The 20237-nt window shown below is 36.9% G+C and overlaps 1 protein-coding gene across 1 annotated transcript in view; it reads left to right on the plus strand.

Moving 5' to 3' along the window:
- The window catches only part of UTP20 (UTP20 small subunit processome component), a 72232-nt gene extending 52767 nt beyond the window's left edge, over positions 1 to 19465 (plus strand). Inside the window, exons 43-62 of the mRNA XM_026697943.2 lie at positions 182 to 338; positions 743 to 844; positions 1468 to 1635; positions 2618 to 2784; positions 3322 to 3463; positions 4562 to 4678; positions 6120 to 6290; positions 7272 to 7400; positions 7979 to 8089; positions 8649 to 8728; positions 10035 to 10104; positions 11140 to 11322; positions 12162 to 12293; positions 13320 to 13452; positions 13839 to 14032; positions 14498 to 14569; positions 15296 to 15550; positions 16768 to 16894; positions 18542 to 18687; positions 18832 to 19465. Of these exons, the coding sequence (XP_026553728.2) occupies positions 182 to 338; positions 743 to 844; positions 1468 to 1635; positions 2618 to 2784; positions 3322 to 3463; positions 4562 to 4678; positions 6120 to 6290; positions 7272 to 7400; positions 7979 to 8089; positions 8649 to 8728; positions 10035 to 10104; positions 11140 to 11322; positions 12162 to 12293; positions 13320 to 13452; positions 13839 to 14032; positions 14498 to 14569; positions 15296 to 15550; positions 16768 to 16894; positions 18542 to 18687; positions 18832 to 18987 (2812 nt within the window). The 3' untranslated portion in view covers positions 18988 to 19465. The remainder of the gene's footprint in view (positions 1 to 181; positions 339 to 742; positions 845 to 1467; positions 1636 to 2617; positions 2785 to 3321; positions 3464 to 4561; positions 4679 to 6119; positions 6291 to 7271; positions 7401 to 7978; positions 8090 to 8648; positions 8729 to 10034; positions 10105 to 11139; positions 11323 to 12161; positions 12294 to 13319; positions 13453 to 13838; positions 14033 to 14497; positions 14570 to 15295; positions 15551 to 16767; positions 16895 to 18541; positions 18688 to 18831) is intronic.
- Positions 19466 to 20237: the final 772 nt, after the last annotated feature.

Consider the following 20237-nt stretch of genomic DNA (forward strand, 5'->3'; position numbering starts at 1 on the left):
CATAAATCATCCACATATAAATCTTTTCAACCTCCACCAACATCACCATATAAATCTGGAGATAAAGCATGTCAACATAGTATTAAAATTTTATTACAATTGAAATGAAGCTTCTCCCACTGGTGTTTTGTATTTTTTTATTTGGCATCTTTAGGTAATTGTAGTCTCTCTTTGTTTCCAGCATTCTTCTGAAAGTCTGCTCTCTTCTGAGGAATAGAGCACAGGAAATCCGGGACGTTGCGCGTAACACCTTGATGAAAATAATAGAGGCTTTGGGGCCACAATACTTGCAATATGTCTTAAAAGAGATGATGTCAATCCTTGTCACTGGTTACCAGGTAAGGGGAAGCATAATAGATTTGAGAAGGATTCTGAAATTCCTTTTTCATTCTGCTTTTATTACCAATCCATAATCATTGTAGATAGTGACAGACTGTATTTGCAGAATTATATGCAAGAATGTCTGCATTTTTTCCTAATTAAGCATATCATGTGATAATTGGGTTAGTTGCAGAAACTGCTCAAGGTAAAAAAAAATCTTTAAAATATTAGAAATAACATTAGAAAGTTATTTTGAAAGTTTGAGAAATATAGAATATTACCTTGAAGACTGATCTGCTAGATAACCATAGAAAAATTGTGGAAAGATACAGTACATTGTAGCATTTTGACTTATATTTTTACAATACTTGGTGGTTCTCTTTTCATTTAACAAATATCATGGTCTCTCGTAAATATATAGGTCCATGTGTTAACTTTCACTGTACACCTCTTGCTGAAGAGTCTTGCCAATGATCGACTTAAAGTTGGTGATTTGGATCCATGCATAGAACTGTTGATGGAAGTATGTATTTACAGCATATGAAAAAAATTAAATGCAAAATGATTTTATTTCATCAGGTCTTTAACTTAACTCTTGCACGGAGAAAATGTTATGTTGGGTAATGCCAAGGTTAAAATTACAGCTCTCTGAAGAAATCCAGTTCCTGAGCTGTTTCCTTTAAGGAAGAGAAAGCTGTTTGATCTTTAGCTGGGCTTTCATAATGTCCATTTTCATAATTCATAATTTCATTATATATATATAATAATTTCATAATGTCCATGTTTATATGTGATACATAAAAAGACATTATGTTGATATTCACTCTGAAGGGACATTGCATTGCTTTGTTTATGAATTGGAGAAAGCATTATGATTTGCTGGTGCTTACTGGATTTTATTTTTTTTTAAGCGGAAGAAGGCTGTGTTTATGGTGCTGTACTTCTGATGTATTACTTAGGGTTTCTTCCTCTCCCTTGTATAACAGCATAGACTTTTGTGGTTAATCTATATGGTGCCACAAAATTTGTGCATCAGTGAACTAAAGAGACTGCTGTTTGGAAAGCTATACTGAAAACTATAGAAGCAACTATAACTATTTCATTATTATCTATTGCTAAACTATTCTTGTTTCTCTTGCTTGAAAGATTTTCAACCGTGAATTGTTTGGGGAAATTGCTGAAGAAAAAGAAGTAAAAGGCATTGTTTCCAAAGTTATGGAAGCTCGTAGAAGCAAAAGTTATGATTCTTATGAAATCCTTGCCAAATATGTAGGAAAAAACCAAGTGATTAAGCTTATTCTTCCATTAAAAGAGGTATGAAGATAGGATATGTACAAGATAGTATACATTGGGACTTCATACTAGGAAGTGTCTGAATACAGTAACTATTTTTCTACCGTAGTGAGTGACATTCCTGGGCAGAGTGAGTAAATTGTAGCCCCAGTGCTGCATCCTCAATTCCAGGATCCTCTTTGATCATTCTTTCAAAAACTTTTCACCATTTTGATACAAGAAGCTATAGCATAATGGCTAAAACAAGCTTAACAATGGCTTCAGAGAAGAAAATACTGTAAAACCTGACCCACCCCTATCACTTTGTATCATTGCTGTGGTCCCAAATATAATCCCTGGTCATTAAAATGTCATTTTTGCTAATTAGTCCTGCTAGGGCTCATGGTGGGGTTGGGGTGAATGTATATCTGTGCTTTAATGAAAAGTGGCATATTTGTTTTATCTATAGACAATGAATGCAGTCGGTATTGTTCCAGAGCCTGAAGAAGTATAGAATATAGGAGATTTTTATTGACAGGGGAGAGTTTGGCTGGCAGCTGGTTGATGCTGATCTCTCTTGTAGAAAGAGGACAAGCACATAATCAATGCACGTCTACTGTAGGAACAGGATGATGAATAAAAGATGGGGAGAAAAATAGAGGGAGGCTTCTCAGTGATGTAGTGGAGCACTTTTAGAAATCTCCTTTGATGGAGAGGCATGGGGAAAAGCAAAATGATCCATCCTTTCAGAACAGGGATCCCCAACCGTGGCAATTTTAAGCCTGGAGGACTTCAACTCCCAGAATTCCCCAGCCAGGTTTGCTTTGCTGGCTGGGGAATTCTGGGAGTTGAAGTCCACCAGGCTTAAAATGGCCAAGGTTGGAGACTTCGGTTTCAGAACATAAAAAGCTTCTGCTGCAGAAAGTGTGGAGTTGTGTGAGTGTTGACAGTGTCATTCTAAAAAGATTTCTGTTCCAGAATTTGCTTTGTAAGCTGATTGCTGTGCTGTAATGTTGTCCTGCAGGTTTTGGAGAATACAACCAGCCTAAAACTGTCTCGAAAGGTGCATGAAACTTTACGACGAATTGTGTCTGGATTGATAATGAACAAGGCAATGACTGCAGAGACTGTTCTTCTACTCAGCCATGGTTTGATTAGTGAAAATCTACCATTGCTAACAGAAAAAGCAAAGTAAGTTTAGGAAGAATAAAAGTATAGAAAGCTAAATCTAGTTTGATTCTCCTTTTTATTTGCTTGCCAATAAATGTTATTTCTGCATACAGAATTCTAATAGAAAATCTATACCTGAATGCCTAAGTCCTATAAATGCACAGCAGCACACACAATTGTAAACAACAATTATAATTATCATAAATGCAAAGAAGTGCGTAACCTCTGGTTCTGTGTTTCTGCAATGCCTACCATTTTGGATCTTCCCATTTGTTTACTTGCCGTTCTGTTGTTTCTAGTGAAACCATGATTTATTTTAACCAGTGTTTGATTCCTTCTTTGAGATCGGTATTATAGGACTGATCTTTTCCAAACTCTGAAGAAGGAATGGCTTCATTAAATAACTGGGCATAACTTTGAAGTCTATCGGTTCATTCTAAATGTCTGATTTTGGTTTCCTCTCCTTTCTCTGCCAAGTAAGTGCCTTTACTTTGATTAGGAGAACTGTCTGCTGAGACCAACATTCGCATTTTGCTTTCTTCTTCAACAACTTTTTAGAATGAAAACGGCAGTTCCTCCAGATCCTCGTTTGCAACCGGAGAGCTGCCTCCTTCTGCCACCGACTCCCATTCGAGGAGGTCAAAAAGCGCCTGTGAGCAGCAAGACTAACATGCACGTCTTGGTTGAGTCAGGGCTCCGGGTAAGAAGTGCCAGGCATCTCCCTTCATTCTCTCTTTTATTGGTTTTTTTTTTTTTCTGTTTTAAAACATGTAGCCTGTCCAATGAAGTGAATCCAACCCTTTATGTTTCAGGCGCAGGAACACTATATAAATAAACCAGATGAAACATCACAATCCACTTTAAAATTGTTGAAATAATTTCATAGCTCTTAATTTCTTCCTGTATGTTAGAGATGATCAGAGTAAAGAGTTGAAGGGACAGGATCTCTTCAGTTTTGAGAGAACTGCCAAAGTGTGTAACACTGCGTTCCCTTTCCATCCTTCACTGGATGGAAGGATCATTTTGAGTTTTTCTTTCTAGGATAATTGTAAATCACAACTTGTTGTTCTATTTGAATGTATATTATGAGCATAGGAGACCCTGAAGATTTTACTCTGCTAATTATTGCCAGCTTGTGTGTTTGTGTGTGTGCTCATCTCCATTTCAAGGCCATTGAGCCAGCACTCGTAAGATATTTCTGCAGTCATGTGGCCAGCATGATGTCAACAAATGCTGTTACCTTCCCACCAAAGTGGAACCTGTTTATGTACTTCAATTTGTATGCTTTCAAACTGCTAGATTGGCAGGAGCTGGGGGGCAAGGATGGGAGCTCATCCCATCACATGGAGCTTGGGTCTCAAACCTGGGCTGCTGGCTTTCCAGCTGATAAGCTCGGCATCTTAATCACTGAGCTCTATATTATTAGACAACAACATTGAAATGAGAGCATTGGAAGTGACTAAGAGAATGGGATCTGTAAGTCTTGCCATTCTGCTTTAACTGAGCCATCTATAAAGATTTGTTATTTTGTAATAAATACAGAATACAAAGTTCCTGAGCAGCATTATAGTTAAACAGACTTGAAAGATTGAAGAGAAGGAATATATTTCTCTCCATCCATTTCTTTTGTGCCTTCAATCTTTTTCATGCTTGCAATCTCCCCTATTAATGTGCTGCATTTCTAAAGTATCACTAATGTCCTACTATGTTAAATAACACCCAAGATCACCTTAGTGTCTGAATAAATCACTTGCCATTTTAGATTAAAGGCCTCCTAATATTTCTTTATTATATACAGCTGCTGCACATGAGTTTGAAGAGATCTAAAATAAACTCTTCAGATGAGCATGTTTTAGAAATGATGGATCCATTTGTACCACTGCTTATCAGCTGCCTTCAGTCCACAGATATTAAGGTATGTTTAGCAACATGTAACAATTTTATAGCAGTGCAAACAAGACTATGGAGATCAACCCTAGAACAAAGCTCTCTTTGATAAGTAATAGAATTGGGAAAATGCATATTCACTGCTTAGATGTCAGTACAGAAAATCAAAGAGTTTTGCATTTCTCCCTTTAGAGATTAGGATGATCCTGCTGGGCTTTCATAAGGCCATGAAGACTTGGTTGTATTAGTGGACCTAGGAATCTGTTTGTGTTAAGGTCCTGTTTCTTGGCTGTGTCCATGGCAATAGTACCACTCAGTGTTTAAGTTTTTGCAGTTACTTACATGTATGGTATTCAGCTTTGTATGGGTATTTTCCCATGTCATTATAGTTGTGCTTTTAAAGTTGTAGCAACGTTTTGGCAGAATCTCATCTGCCATCATCTGCCAGCCTGATGATGGCAGATGAGATTCTGCCGAAACGTTGCTACAACTTTAAAAGCACAACTATAATGACATGGGAAAATACCCGAACAAAGCTGAATACCACACACACACATATTTATTGTTTTGATTGTTTTTAATTTGTTTCTACATTTTATGATGTATGCTGCCTAAAGATGGATGGCTACAGAAATCAAACAAATGAGAAATAAATGTACTTAAAAGTTTTTCTATTCAAATGCAAATTTCTGGATTTTACAGTTGCAGAGAGAACTTCAAATTCATAACTGAGACCTGAGGGCTACAAACAGCCCCCAAAGCCTCCAAAGATTTCTAAAAGTTATTAGCAGACTGTAGTATCAGTGCATTAGAAGTTTATCAAGAGTTGGACTCTAGTACAGCGGTCCCCAGCCTTTTCAGCTTGATGGTCGGGGGGAGGGGAACCAGGCCCCCCAAACGATAGACTGGTGTGCACACATTTATGTGTGTGCATTTTGACCTGCACAAGATGAGCTGCACACACGTGGAGGTGTGCAGGACTGCCACTCATGCGAGTTGAACTGCGTGTGTGTGCACCAACCCACTGCTCGTGGGGCCTAGTTATAAATAGGCCACAACCCATGGGTTGGGGGTTGGGGGACTGCTGCTCTAGTATATAGTATATTCCATATTAGCCGGAAGGATAGCAAAATTAAAGGTGCTTCTGCTTTTGTAGAAGTTTGCTTCCCCTTTTAGGTTCTAGATTATATACCAATTGATTATTTTATCTGTTTTTTTTTAAATAATCTGTATAGTAGCCTTTTCATTGTAATAGTAAGCTAAACTATTGATTCAGCAGTAGTGGCCCATGTGGTGTTTGCTTAGGTGATACTTAGGTGGCCCAGATGATGCTAAAGTTTGGTACAAGAGATCATTTGTGGAAAACATGTAATTGTAGATTTTTAAAAGCTCAATAACCTTAGTAGATTTCTGATTGCTCCCAAGATTTCAGTGAGCCATATAAATCATTCTTCCTATTTTCTTTCCAGGTGATCACTGGTGCTCTTCAATCATTTCTCTGGATTTTAAAGTTTCCTCTACCTGCAGTAGATAATAATGTGGAGCAGTTAACAACACAGTTGTTCCTTCTATTGAAGGATTTTGCCAAACAAGGCACAGTTAAAGGACAGAATTTTCATTTGGTTGTCAATTGTTTCAAAGTAAGTCTTAAAGGAACAGTTCAGTGTTGATTTTGGATGAGTTTTATGCCAGTATTATCATATTACCTGTGCAGTAAAGAAGGTATCTCTGCCTCCTTAGAATTTGCATATGTTAGCAAATTCTACTGAAATGTACTTATTGGTGAGGGAGGAGGCTGTTGTGCATGCAGAAATCTCAGTAGCAGTTTTCTAGCATTTTGTCCAGAGTGATAATTCATTGTAGAACCTACTGTACATAGCAGTGTCTGCAGAAATAAAGAACTGCACAGGTGCCTCATTTGGAGATAAATGAAACTGGGCAGGATGGAATGTGTTTTGTAATAATCTGACCCAGTTTCAGGGTCGTTGGAATTGATTCAAGTTCGATTCGCATCTGTCCTTAATAGCAAAAGAATGAAATCATTTAAAAACTTGCCTATCACTAATACTTATCATTTTTATTATATGTACCCTCATATGTACGGATTTGCCTGTTGTATGTTTTTGAATGTTCAAAGTGACTATCATTAAGTGTTTTTACCTTATGATTCTTGACTCTTGACGAATGTATCTTTTCTTTTATGTATACTGAGAGTATTTACACCAAAACAAATTCCTTGTGTGTCCAATCACACTTGGCCAATAAAGTATTCTTTATCTAAAGAATTGAATTTTAAGTCACAGCCTACCGTTTTATGTTAAATTAAAAGCATGCCTAATTTAAAAAAAAAGTGTTCAGCTGCAGAAAATAAAATGTTCAAAAGGTGTAGCTTCATGTCTCCTCAGAAAAGGGTTACATAGGTCTAATTCATCAGAGAGAAAAGACCCTACTTATTTAAAAAACAATAATGCAGCTTAGTTCCTATTTAATTCTATTTAGGATTGTAATCATCATGGGAAAAATAATGTTTTCACACATGTATAGAGTAAGATGAGTTTTTTTTTTTTAATTTGGTAGGTCAGCATATAATTAAGTTTTTAATGCAAAATTTTACTTTGCAGTGTGTAACTCTGCTGGTGAGGAATACAAAGAGTCAGATTACAGATAAACAACTACAAGTTTTGCTCGGATATGCTGAAGAAGATATTTATGACTCATTACGACAAACCACTGCTTTTGGCCTCTTAAAGGTAGTAAAGTAACAAGGTGTCATTTAAGAATTACTGCTTAAAAACAGAATGACTTATTATTTTTGTGAAAATTGAAAATCCTCCCTTGAAATCAGCCAGCCTGGAATCGGAAGCCAGGTGCAAGTGTCTCCTTTTAATACTCACCTCAAGTTTTTGAACCAAGAGTCGTCAGCCTATCATATCTTCAGCTTAGCTATTTCTCCTGCGGCATATTATTCCGCATCATCTTGTTGTGTTGCATCTTAACAAGCAGGATAGTTCTAAGCCACCAGTACTTTGCATACAAGCCGCTGTTCATGAGGTGAGCAGAATTCCAGTCTTGCCCATCTGACTGAAGATCAGAAGAGATGATAACTTCTGAAGTGACTGGTTGGACATAAAATACTTTTGATTCTACCGATTGGGTATCTCAAGGGTTGCCTTTTGCTCAGATTGGTTAAGCAGTTGGGTTTCTGGCGTGTTATGCTTTGTGTCCCCAGGGCAAAGAAAGGAAAATTCTATTTTAAGTTGCTTTTGATAGATTAGAGCAACTTCACCCTGACTCATATTTATACATTACTGTCTTTGTTTTTTAAAAGGCGATTTTATCTAGAAAATTGACAGTTCCAGAAATCGAAGGTGTCATGCAGAAGGTTGCAGATTTTGCCGTTACAGGCCAAAGCGAGCAAGTTCGAATTCAATGTAGACAGGTTTGTAGATATGTTAAAAACATCCTCTTAATTATTATGATTATTTTCTTAGGAGCACAAAGATATTTTAAGTAATTTTATTAAATCAGAGATAATGATTACTTGAGGTGTGGGAACTAAACTGAACCTTAACAGGCTTTCTGGCTGGTATTTGCCAGCAGTAGAAAGGACCACAGTTAAGATGGAAAGTTTACCCACTGTGAGATGTAGACTCTGAATGTGCTTGGACTAGAATCATATAAACATTCTTTTTTTGCTTCTATACTTGTACATCAGCCGTTTTATAAATTCACTTGCCACTGTCCCCATTTTTTAAAAAAATGTGTACATGGTGTGTGTGTGTGTGTGTGTGTGTGTGTGTGTGAATGTATATGTTTACGTAACATTTTCCATTGTTGGCTAATGATTATTTTGGCTTCTAAGTTTAAATTAATGAGATTAATTTATGAGGATTTTCCACCTGCTAGCACTTGGCTAGTTGTCCCCTCTTTGTTAATTGGAAAATATACTTAAATCATTTATATTAGTATTCTTTTTCCTTGTTCATTTCCTCCCCCAGATTTACCTGAAATACATAATTGATTATCCCCTTGGGAAAAAGTTGAAACCCAACCTGGAGTCTGTCCTTGCTCAGCTTAAGTAAGTAATGTGGATATAATTCTCAAATGAAACCGTAAGAGCATAAATATTACATATTTGCTCCATTGTTTCTTTTAAATGATTATTTTGTAATTGTTCTCTTTCCCTTTGGTTGCAGATAAACAAATGCATGTGTTCTAAACAAAATCCTGTAGTCGATCTTATTTATTTTCCTACCAAGTTTGTATTGTTGTTAATTCCTCTTTCATCAATTTTTCTCTCATTCCTTTATCACAGGGGTGGGGAACGATGGTCCCTTTATGACTTGTAGATTTAAACTCCCAGAATTCTTGAGCCAACATGCTCAAGGAATTCTAGGAGCTGAAGTCGACAAATCAGGTAAGGGCATTGTTCTCCATCCCTGCTGTATCTGAAGATGCCAAGGACTGAATATGAAGCCTCTTGAAAGCTCTGAAATTGGCCTAGGGCAGAAATGTCAAACTTGATTTCATTGAGGGCCGCATCAGGGTTGTCTTTGACCTCTGGATGGACGTGGCCATGGTGGGCATGGCCAGCTCAACATCATTTGTGTCAGGGGCGCCTGTGGTGGCCTGAGCGCTTTGCCAGTGAAAATGGACTCCCAGCTCTGGTTTTGGCTGCAACAGCCTCCTGCAAACCCTCTGCCAGCAAAAACGGAGCCCTCAAGGGTCGTATGTGGCCTTCCTGAGCTCTGTTTTTCTCTGGCAGAGGCATCATGGGCCGTCCCTTTCCTGTTTCCAGGGCAGCCCCACAGGCTAGATTTAAGCACCCTGTGGGCCGGATTTGGCCCCTGGACCTTGAGTTTAACGCCCATGGCCTATGGCATCTTCTTAAGTTTGCCAAATTTCTATTAATGCTTGAATTCTATCCCATGGATGTTTCTATTAAATAAAATTTTATATAGTACATAGACAAAGCTTTATTTTGTATAGCTTTATTTTTAGCTTAGATATCCTGTCCATTTAAAAAAATAAATAAATAAATATATATACATACATACACCAGGTAATTTGGTTCTGGCAAAGAGCTTGTCATGCTGAAACGCCTGAAAAGAGATGATGAAAGAGCTGCTGGCAGCCTGTCTCCCATTTGTTGTGAATGAAGATATGTGTATTTATTTCGTTTTTCCTCTTCACTATTAAAGGAGCAAAAGCACCCTGCACATCTAATAGTGTTATAGGCAGACCGTATGAATATTTTATATATCTGGGGGTTCCAAACACAAATGTAAAAATAAATCTAATTGAGTGGCATTATGCTGTTTGGGCAAAAATATTGGCAATTTTGGAAGTATTAACTATATCCCTGTTAATTGTTTTCATTCTAGTTATGAATATGAGACGGGAAGAGAGTCTGCTTTGGAAATGATTGCTTCTCTCTTTGAAATGTTCCCTCAGGTATTGTGCAGTTACTTCACAGATACAATACCCTCTAATGCAGGGGTCCCCAACCTGTGGGCCATGGCCCACTACCAGGCTGTAGATTGTTGGCCATCAGGCCACTTGAATGGCTGCCCTGTGCATGTGTGTGTGCTAGCAAGTGTCGTGTGGGTGCTAGTGGCCCTGTTTGCATGTACGCATTTGTATGTAAAGGTGCCTGCCCCTCCAGGCCGCCAACCCAGAAAGGTTGGGGAATTCTGCTGTAATGTTTTCTTTAAACTAAAATAAGTACAATGTTTCAGTAGGACTGTTTATGATAAATGGGATGAGATTGCTGAGAAAATATGTACAGGATCAACTTTGTAAACAAAGTCAACAAACATATAGCTTGTTGCAGGAGTATTCTGGAATTTGTGGGTATAAAGAATTGTATGGATTGGATTTTATTTCTGTTTAAATCCTAGCTATTCTATTAGGAGAGCCCCCACTTCTTATTTAATTCAATGCTTTTTATCCAAAGCCATTTCCTAAAGTTATTTTATATATACTGTGGAAAGTAGCTCAAATGTTTTTGAATGTACATTTGCTAATTGCAGTGTTTTTGGCCCTTGGTTTCTTAAGAACTATGAAATACATGCAATTGCTAGAGACAATATTATTTAATCGAAACAGAAAAAATGCCGTATGTTCATCTGCGCATGGAATACAACTATTCCTTGTTTAGCAAGCACAATCCGTTCCCTAAATAGGAAGCAAAAGAGAGACAGATGCTTCAAAAATCACTGGTTGTTGTTGTCTAATTTAGAGACAACTTGTATAGCTTACTCTCACACTAGCGTACATTGTTGTCAGGTGCAGAAATTTATGTGCATACATTGCTCAGAAAATGATTATTATTTTTCGTATTTGTGAACAGTTGCTAAGTGAGTATCCGCTAAACAAGGAGTGGCTGTATTTTGATTGTCTTGATGTGGATCTTTCATTATGGTTTACAGGGGAAAACTGTCATTCTAGAGATTTGCAGCCTGTATGATGCCTATTTTGTTTCTGCAGGGCTTATTGCATGAGTTTTGTGGCCTATTCTTCGTCCCATTATGTATGATGATAGTAAATGATAGCTCAGCAAAGTGCAAGAGGATGGCGGCACTGGCGATCAAAAATCTCCTCATCAAAATTAGTCCTGCAAACCGAGACCTGATGTTTTCCCTGGTTGCTTCGTGGTTTACAAGTAAAAAGGTACTACATGGGTTTAGGTTGTCATTAGTAATTAGTCTTTTAATTAGCAAGAATAAAATAAGGGAATGTCAAGAGTCTAACTTTTTTCCAAAGAAAAAGTATAACCAACTGACCTTTCTTTGTAGAACACTTCCTTTATTACATGGCATTTAGCATTTTCTGTTTGGGATTAAAATATCCACTCAGAATTATGGCTGAGCATGTCGTTGGTAAAGGAGACACACTTAACAGTTTGGGCCTCCTTGCATGTAAAGGATTCATTTACATTTGTTATTGATAATGAAGAAATATATTGGTATTCAGCTGTGTTTATATGCTGCTTCAATCAAAACTCATTCCGAATAGCTTACCTACCGTTGATATTACAATGAAAATAAAACACAGCAAACCATAATACAATAAACAGTAATGAGTAGTAAGAACCTTAGCTCAAGAAAGACACTAACCATGCAAACTTTATCCTACAGAGAGGATCAGTTCTCATACCTCAAAATCTTGTTGATCAGGTTTTAATGATTCTATAAAACCACCCAAAGCACTGGAGATTATTTGATCTCGGGAGTCAAGCAGGGTTAAGATGGCATTCGAGAGAAAGGGTGGGCAATAATAGAGAACTCTTATCATCTTCCATATAGTTGGTATTCCTTAGGGATAGGGATTCCAAAAACTCTTCTAGATTTTGTTGGATGCACAAAATTGATGTATTTCCTTCCTTAACACAAATTGATGTATTTACTTTCCTCATTAAAAGAATAACAAATAGTACTAGTTTAACTAGTTTTTTTTTGTTTTTTGTTTTGCAAAATATCTTATTGATGTGAGATTGTCTTTATTGATAGAGTGTACATAAGAGATTAGCTGCTCAAGCCTGTGGAGCGTTTGTTGAAGCTGAAAAAATTGAATTTGAGAAAAGGCTTGGAACTATTCTCCCTGTTATTGAGAGAGAAATTCATCCCTCAAATTTTGAAGAAGTAAGTATTTTAATTAGCAATGATGTTTCTGGGAAATTGAAAATATGAGAATATTGATCAAACACCTAAATGAGATGAAAAGTTTCATTATTTTATAAGAAGTCAGGTTCATGAAAGAAATTTGTCAAATTATTTTTGGCAGAAAAATGTCATTTTTTCCAAAAAGTGTAAAAGAGCCTTATTGAAACAGTTTTAAGAGATAATACATTATAGCTGTAATAAGGAGAGAAGGTAAAAGTAAAACAGGAGAAAAGAATTTTTATTCTATTAGCTGTTTAGACTATAGGTGAATGGACTTCCTCAGTGGGTATGAAGGAAATAAATGGTTGAGTATCTATATTATTTTTGATTGTTGTGGGAAACTGTTAAGAAATGTTGAATATAGGCCTAGATCTATTAGTTTAAGAGCTCCATTTTCAGTGCTGTAAAATCTGGCATGTGTTAGCTTTGCCAGCAATCGTGGTATATCCATTTGTGATGCTGATGGAAAGATACCAGGGTAATACATGACATATTAGTATGTAGATATTTTCAGAATGGACCATGGATTTCATAATCAAAGTGATTATAAAGATTCAGTTTAGAGATAGCATGATCTTAATTGGGAAAAGTTTCCTACTGTTTCCCTATATCCATAAATAACAACAAAGGGAAGAAGACTACTTGTGGAATTTTCTGGATAAAAGAAAGAAAATGATCAGGAAGCCAAAATATGCAGTTTATGGTGACTTCTGTGTGAAGAGATGTGATCATCCACCCTTTGTGTTTCTTTGGCTAGGAAATCCTTTAATTTCAAATTGAATGTGGAACCTTATCAGAAAAGAGTTTGTGTTGTTTTTGCTCAGTTGTGTTTTAGATTATAGACCCATTGTCCCCATTTGCGGTTGAATTTTCAATATTATACCAGTATTATCAATAGGCAGTAACTTAAACCAGGCTATGAAGAATAATAAGGGGTGTATTAATTACTTGAACACTATTATTTCTGCAGAATAGCATTTATCTTCCACGTTCACTTTTTTTAAGGTTAAAGAAGAAACTGAAGAAAAGCTGGCAGACAGATTGCTCTTCAGCTTCCTAACTTTGCTTGTTAAACTAATGAATGAGTGCAACATTATTCAATTAAACAAACACCATGAGATTCTGATCAACATTTGGGGTTAGTAGTAACATTTTTTCCTTCCATTCAGTTGTGTCTAATTCTCAGAGACAGCCTGGACAAGTGTCTGAAATTTTCTTGGTGAGGTTTTTCAGAAGTGGCTTGCCATGCCTCCTTCATAGGGGCTGAGAGAAAGCGACTGGCCCAAGGCACCCAGCTGGCTTGTGCCTAAAGTGGGACTAGAATTCATGGTTTCTAACCTGAGGCTTTAACCAGTACACCAAACTGGCTCTCAACATTACATTGCTGCAAAAAGAAGCTTTGGTGCCTGGCATGTTTATTATGAAGACTGTGCATTTTAAAAGTGTGTAACACCTAACCATGTTTTTTTTAATGTCCCTGCATATAAATGAATTCAGTTCATATCTTTTTTCTCCATTTTTAAGGTCATGTCCAGTCCCATTTATGGTACCCACACAGCTGGGTATGGCTGACTTCTGCTCAGATTTTTGGCCTGCTATTTGCTTCTCACAAGCCAGAAGAACTTGTTAATAAATGGAATAAAAGAACAACAGGAAAGAAACAAGTGACACATGAGCCGTCAGCAACAATTTTCTTAATAGAGGAACTTAGTGAAAAGGTTATCTTACTATCTTACTTATATTGCTGCATATTCCAAGCAGGGTAGCGCAGTGGTTAGAATGCAGTCCTACAGGCTAATTCTGGCAAGTGCCAGCAGTTCAATTCTCACTGGCTCAAGGTTGACTCAGCCTTCCACCTTTCTGAGGTCAGTAAAATGAGGACCCAGATTATTGGGGGCAATATACTGACCCTGTAAACCGCTTAGAGAGGGCTGTAAAGTACTATGAAGCAGTACATACGTTTAAGTGCTATTGCTAGTGCCTTCCAGTTGGTGGATGGAGCAGAAATGAATACTAATTTCAATATAAGGTATTGGTTTTATTACATTTATAGATCTTCAGTGCTAGAACTTACTATTTCTGCTGTATTTTAATAGTTACTTATTTGGGGAAAGTGATTTACTTTTGCCCCAAATTTAGCACCAGATACATCTTATTATCTTGTCTTGCATATTCCTTTACAGATGAAAACATTTGCTTTAGCTTTCTGCCATCAGCTGAAATCCAAATTTCTCACTTACAGTCTTGGAGAACAGGTAATAAATTATTAAGTAGAATATGGCACTTTGCTATATTTGTAATGCATTTGCTGAAAAAATACATAGTTGAAACAGATGTAAGAGTTCAAAATCAGAAAGATTCATAAATGATAGCCAGATTTTATGCCATTCAAAAGTTCACAAGTTCCTGGACCTGACTACACTCCAGATATGTTTAGTTCCGAGCATGAATAGCCTTTTTAATAGGATGTTTGTAATCTGAATTATTTTTCTCAGTTTTGGCTTTTTTCCCCCTACAGTCATTTTTAAAAAATAAATTTTTCAGTTATCTGATGCATTTGATTTCTGCAAGAGAGATAGAGAATACTACCCATTGGTAGTATTTCATTTTCATAATAAATGGTTATGAGTGCATTTTTCCCTCTTTGCACATACATTCTTTGATGTAAGAATATTGTTTTTATATCTTGGCAGAGAACTCTTTAAGTTGGGAAACACTGAGCCTCAAAGGGCATGATAAATCATACTAAATCTTCCACTTTTGCAATAAAGGAGTGTTTCTCAGCCTCAGCAACTTTAAGATACTCGGATTCAACTCCCAGAATCTCCCAGACAGCATGTTGAAAAACACTGCCTTAGAAGTCATAAAACAAGAAGTTTAATCAAGTAGCTAAAAATGGTTCATTGAGAGCATGCCCTTTTTGCAAAACATGTTATGTGCAAAGATATTTGCATATCTTTTTTTCCCCCTCTGTACTGAAGGTTATAAAGAATTTACTGTTTGTATCCAAAGTACTGTACCTTCTGGCTCCTACTCCAGAAGATGACAAAGAGATTGGTGAGGATGTAGTCTGGGAAACTGAAGATCAGGGTGACTTAGGAAGCGAAGATGAGAAAGAGACTTCGGCTATGGAAGCAAAAGAAAAGAGCAGTCCAGCCAGTTTGTTGTGGGTGATGAAGAAACTCCTAGTCATGGCGACAAGAGAAGCTGCTTATTCACCCAAGGATTCTTTAAAGGTTGGTTTATCTTCTGAAAATAACACCTTCAGCTCAGAAAATACTGTCAAGGTGCCAGTGACTTACAGTCCACAAGCGCAAATGGTTAAAAAAACCACAGAGCAGCATGAAAATGCAAGTGGGAGCAGCATTGTTCCAGTTCAGGACAAGAAGGCATCCAGCATCAGTTGTTGTCTTTAGCTCCATAGGAAGAACAGAATTTAAATGAGCAAAAGATCCTCACTTCAATTCGCTTCACTGCTTTTGCTCAATTATACTGTGTTATTTTGTTTTGGTTTTTGAAACCTCCAAATCCAAGGATTCTTGCTTTTTTCATTACTACTTTAATAAAACCTGAGGTACAGAGACTCTACAGTAATCGTGCTAAAATATGAACAAGGTTGCTGACATAATGCTCACCTCAAAGTTAAACTGAAAGAAGCGATTTAGATTTTAACCCTGGAAATGTAATGTGGGAAAGAGAAAAGGATTTCTTTCTGCCTCTTTTTTTTTCAGATTCTACTGCTGTTACATTTGAGGGGGATGGTCTATCAAGTGCTGAGAAATGCTACTTAGAGTGCACTGGGCCTTGCCAGGCACTGTAAAAAGGAAGGATACAAAAATGAAAAATTTGGAGAATAGATAGCAAATGGAGAAGGCTGTAAGCACAGAAAAGGAAGCAGGATCAAATTAGGCTTAAAATTACATATTGAGCAAATCAAACTGTTGTCAGAACTGCTGGAAAATGTTTGTACTTTCTAAGATTCACTGAGAAAGTACTCCCTTGCCACTAATTGTTAAAAATCTTTGGGTTGTTCTGTTGCAGGGGTGTCAAACTCAAGGCCAGGGGCGTCAAACTCAAGGCCAGGGGCCTGATCCAGCCCATACGATACTTAGATCTGGCCCATGGGACCACCCTGGAAACAGCCAAGGGCCGGCCCGCATTGCCTCTGCCAGCAAAAATGGAGCTCTGTTTTCGCTGACAGAGGATTCCAGGAAGCCGTTGCAGCCAAAAATGGAGCTTGGGAGCCTGTTTTCGCTGGCAGAATACTTGAGCCACCACAGGTGTCCCCAACATGAGTGATGTGGAGCTGGCCACATCCACCCTGCCCACGTCCACCCCAGCCCCCCCGAGGTCAAACACAACCCTGATACAGCCCACAGTGAAATCGAGTTTGACACCCCTGTTCTACTGCTTTGTGGGCTAATCTGTTGACCAAATGTGCTTGCCTCTTCAGAGAACCTGTATCTTTAAGTTTCTTGGTGCTATTGCAGTTGACCTTGGGAAAGAGAAGGTAAAACCGTATCTTCCAACAATCATAGCCCCTTTATATAGAGAACTGAGTAGCACGTATGCAGAACAAGGTAAGGGAATTTGCATTCAAGTAGTTGAATAAAACGTTAAAAATGTTTATTTTATACTTTCCATATTTTAAAATATCTTGCAAGCATTCAAGTTTTTTTTTTTTCAGAAGAATGGATCTTTTATTAATGCTTATCATGGAGGAAGAGGGAGGAGGGAGATTTGGCAATCTGCAAGTTTTATATGGTGCTCATTAACATCATTTTCTTAAAATTTAATGAATTATTAAAGTTTAAAACTTGTAGAATGGTTAAATCTTCTAAAATCCACCTTTTTAAAAGGATCATATGAAACTTTTCTACTTGTAATTTTATTTTTTTAAAGGTAATTATGCTTTTTGGAGTCAACAACTTTACATAATATTACAAGATTGAGTTGTTATTCAGGTTCTGCTGCTTTGCAGCTACAGCTCTTTTAAATGTCAATATTCCATTCTGGATTTTATATAGTGAAGTGATTGCATAGCTCTCATCTGTACAATCTATATAAAGTAACTCGTTGAGGAGGCTTTTATACGTGGCAATTGGTGTGAGACACAGTATTTTCTGTGTATTTTCAAATGGTCTTATGGAGATAATGGCGAATGGTTCATCTAAGTATCAGGATGGAAAAATAATCTGCTCTGAAATCCTGACTCAATCTCTTCTTGTATTTCCTTCATGTACTGGATATTGAAACCCATAATTCCTTGGCATTTTATCAGTCAGATTGCATAGGAATTATGGAACTTGAGATCCAATATATCTGGAAAACAGTATGTCAGTAAAGGCTGCTTTATAGATTCACTTGTCCCTTGTAACACCCAATAGTTGATTACAATGCAAGCTGTTGGATTCAGAAAGCTTGGCTGCATTCTGCAATAGTAATAGCACATAGTCTTATATACCGCTTTACAGCCCTCTCTAAGCGGTTTACAGAGACAGCATATTACCCCCAACAATTTGGGTCCTCATTTTACTCACTTTGGAAGTATGAAAGGCTGAGTCAACCTTGATTAAGGGATTAAGTATCAGGCAAAATCCTTGCTATAGCTTGCCGAGTCAAAACCTAAACAATCAGCATGTTTCCCATGCATGCATTTCTGTACTAAATATGTGGTTTTAATCAAGCATTACTGCTTCACGTTATGTGAGTGAGCCTCAGGTTAGCTACTTTTCTTAAATTATTTTCTGCTCTCACTGTAAAGTCACCTCGTTCCTTTTTACTCTTCTTGCACAGCTGTCAGGAAGAGATAAGGCAGGCCTCTTTCATCTAAGTTAACTGCAGTTTAGTGTATCCAGATTCTAAGATTTATTTAAGCCGAACTTTTATTGAAAATTGATGGTTTAGCTCAATCACAGGCCCTTGGAGTTCAGATGGCTTGGCAGGCTGCACTTAATCTATACTGAAAGAGGCGGCTGAAAGATGAAAAGAGCCCATTTTCTCCTATAAAAAATGAGGGTTCTTTAAACAAGTCTATTTCAAATAATATTTTGGTATGGAAATTAAATACTAATGCTGTTTTCTGAGTAGCCTTAGTTAGGATATTATATTTTATGGAACTCTGTAGAATATTACACTTGGACAATTGTGCAGAAGATTGAACAGTAGATAGCATACTTCAGCTTCTGTCCTCAGATTTTAACTAATGAAAATCATATCCTTGCCAGATCCAACTCTAAAGAATCTTTCCCAAGAAATCATAGAACTACTGAAAAAATTAGTTGGATTGGAGGACTTTTCACTTTCATTTGCTTTTGTGCAAAAACAAGCCAGCCAGAGGAGAGCTAAACGAAAGAAGCAGAGAGCCCTACAGGTTAGTATCTACTTCAGTTTTCACCTGCATTTGCTTAAAAAAAAATGACACATTTGTCACAAGAGGCTTTATTTAAACCAGGCAATTTCAGAAGGTGTGGAGGAAATGAGTGTCAAAATATTATGATTCTTTGTTTTTCACTAGGCTGTTGCTAATCCTGAGATTGCTGCCAAGAGGAAGTTAAAGAGGCATAAGAATAAAATTGAAGCAAAGAAGAGAAAAATAGAATTTCTACGGCCTGGTTACAAAGCCAAAAAACAAAGAAGCCATGCATTAAAAGATTTGGCAATGGTTGAGTAAAACTCTTTTATCACATAACTTTTTAGAAAAAACATTTAATCTTTTCATGTTTGCTTAAGAGAGAAGGCAGAAAATGTTTTATGTGATTTTAACAAAATAAGAACAATAGATTCAACAGCTTTCATCAACTGACTATTTATATTTCTATGGTTTAAAAGGCAGTATAAAGCAGAGGCTTAACTATCACATCATCGCCTTTTAAGGTTTGAGATTGTTTCAGGAAACCATACTTTTGTTTTCAGAAAGATACACCTACAGGGCTTACTAAATATTTATTTATAATTTTTATTCCTTGTAAATCGTGTTCAACTGGTAGTAATATTGAGAAATCTGTAAAATCTTCAATCATTTCAGTGAGAAGGCTTGTGATTAAGAATGGGGAGGTCTCAGCCTTTTTAGTTATCCAGAGATTATTGTACATTAATGTACAGCTTGTGATATGTGTTTTTATTACATGATTAAAACATTTTATTCATAACTGTGTGCTAAAGTTATTTTGGTACATTTACTTTGTAGCATTAAGAGTTTATTCTTTTTCCACTGCAGGTGCCACTGGTATTAAGTTGAAAACAAGTTCCTTTTTGCTTTAGTATGATCTATGAACTTGCCTTTTCATTTTAAACTGAACTATTAACACACTTTATAAAAAAGCTTTATAAAATTTTAGTACATTTTACTTTTCTTCTAATAACACTGTTGACTCTATGAAAGAGGCTTCTATTCCTGTATGTTTCAGTATAATGAAGGGGGATACTTGATAGAATCATCTAGTTTCTCTCAAAAATGCCGGAGAGCCATTCCCATATCTCTACAACACACTGTATCTTTTCTTAAAGGAAATAGCTAGTCCTTGACTTACAACAGTTCATCTAGTGACCAAAATTACAATGGCATTGAAAAATGACTTATGACCATTTTTCTGTTTCGATCTTTGTACCAGCCCCATGATCATGTGATCAAAATTCAGGTGCTTGGCAACTGATTTGTATCTATGACTGTTTCTGTGTCCCAAGGTCATGAAATTCCCTTACGCAACCTTCTGACAAGCAAAGTCAATGGGGAAGCCAGATTCACTTAACAACCAGTTACTAACTTAAATCAATTGCAGTAATTCACTTAACAACTGTGGCAAGGAAAATTGTAAAATGGGGCAAAATTCACTTAACAAATGCCTCACTTAACATACATTTTGGGCTTAATTGTGGTTGTAAGTCAAGAACTACCTGAATAAGGATCAAGGTGGTTTTTGA

This window comes from Pseudonaja textilis, chromosome 5 (assembly GCF_049901715.1).
Source record: "Pseudonaja textilis isolate UNSWEBS1 chromosome 5, rPseTex1.2, whole genome shotgun sequence".
Lineage (NCBI taxonomy): Eukaryota > Metazoa > Chordata > Lepidosauria > Squamata > Elapidae > Pseudonaja > Pseudonaja textilis.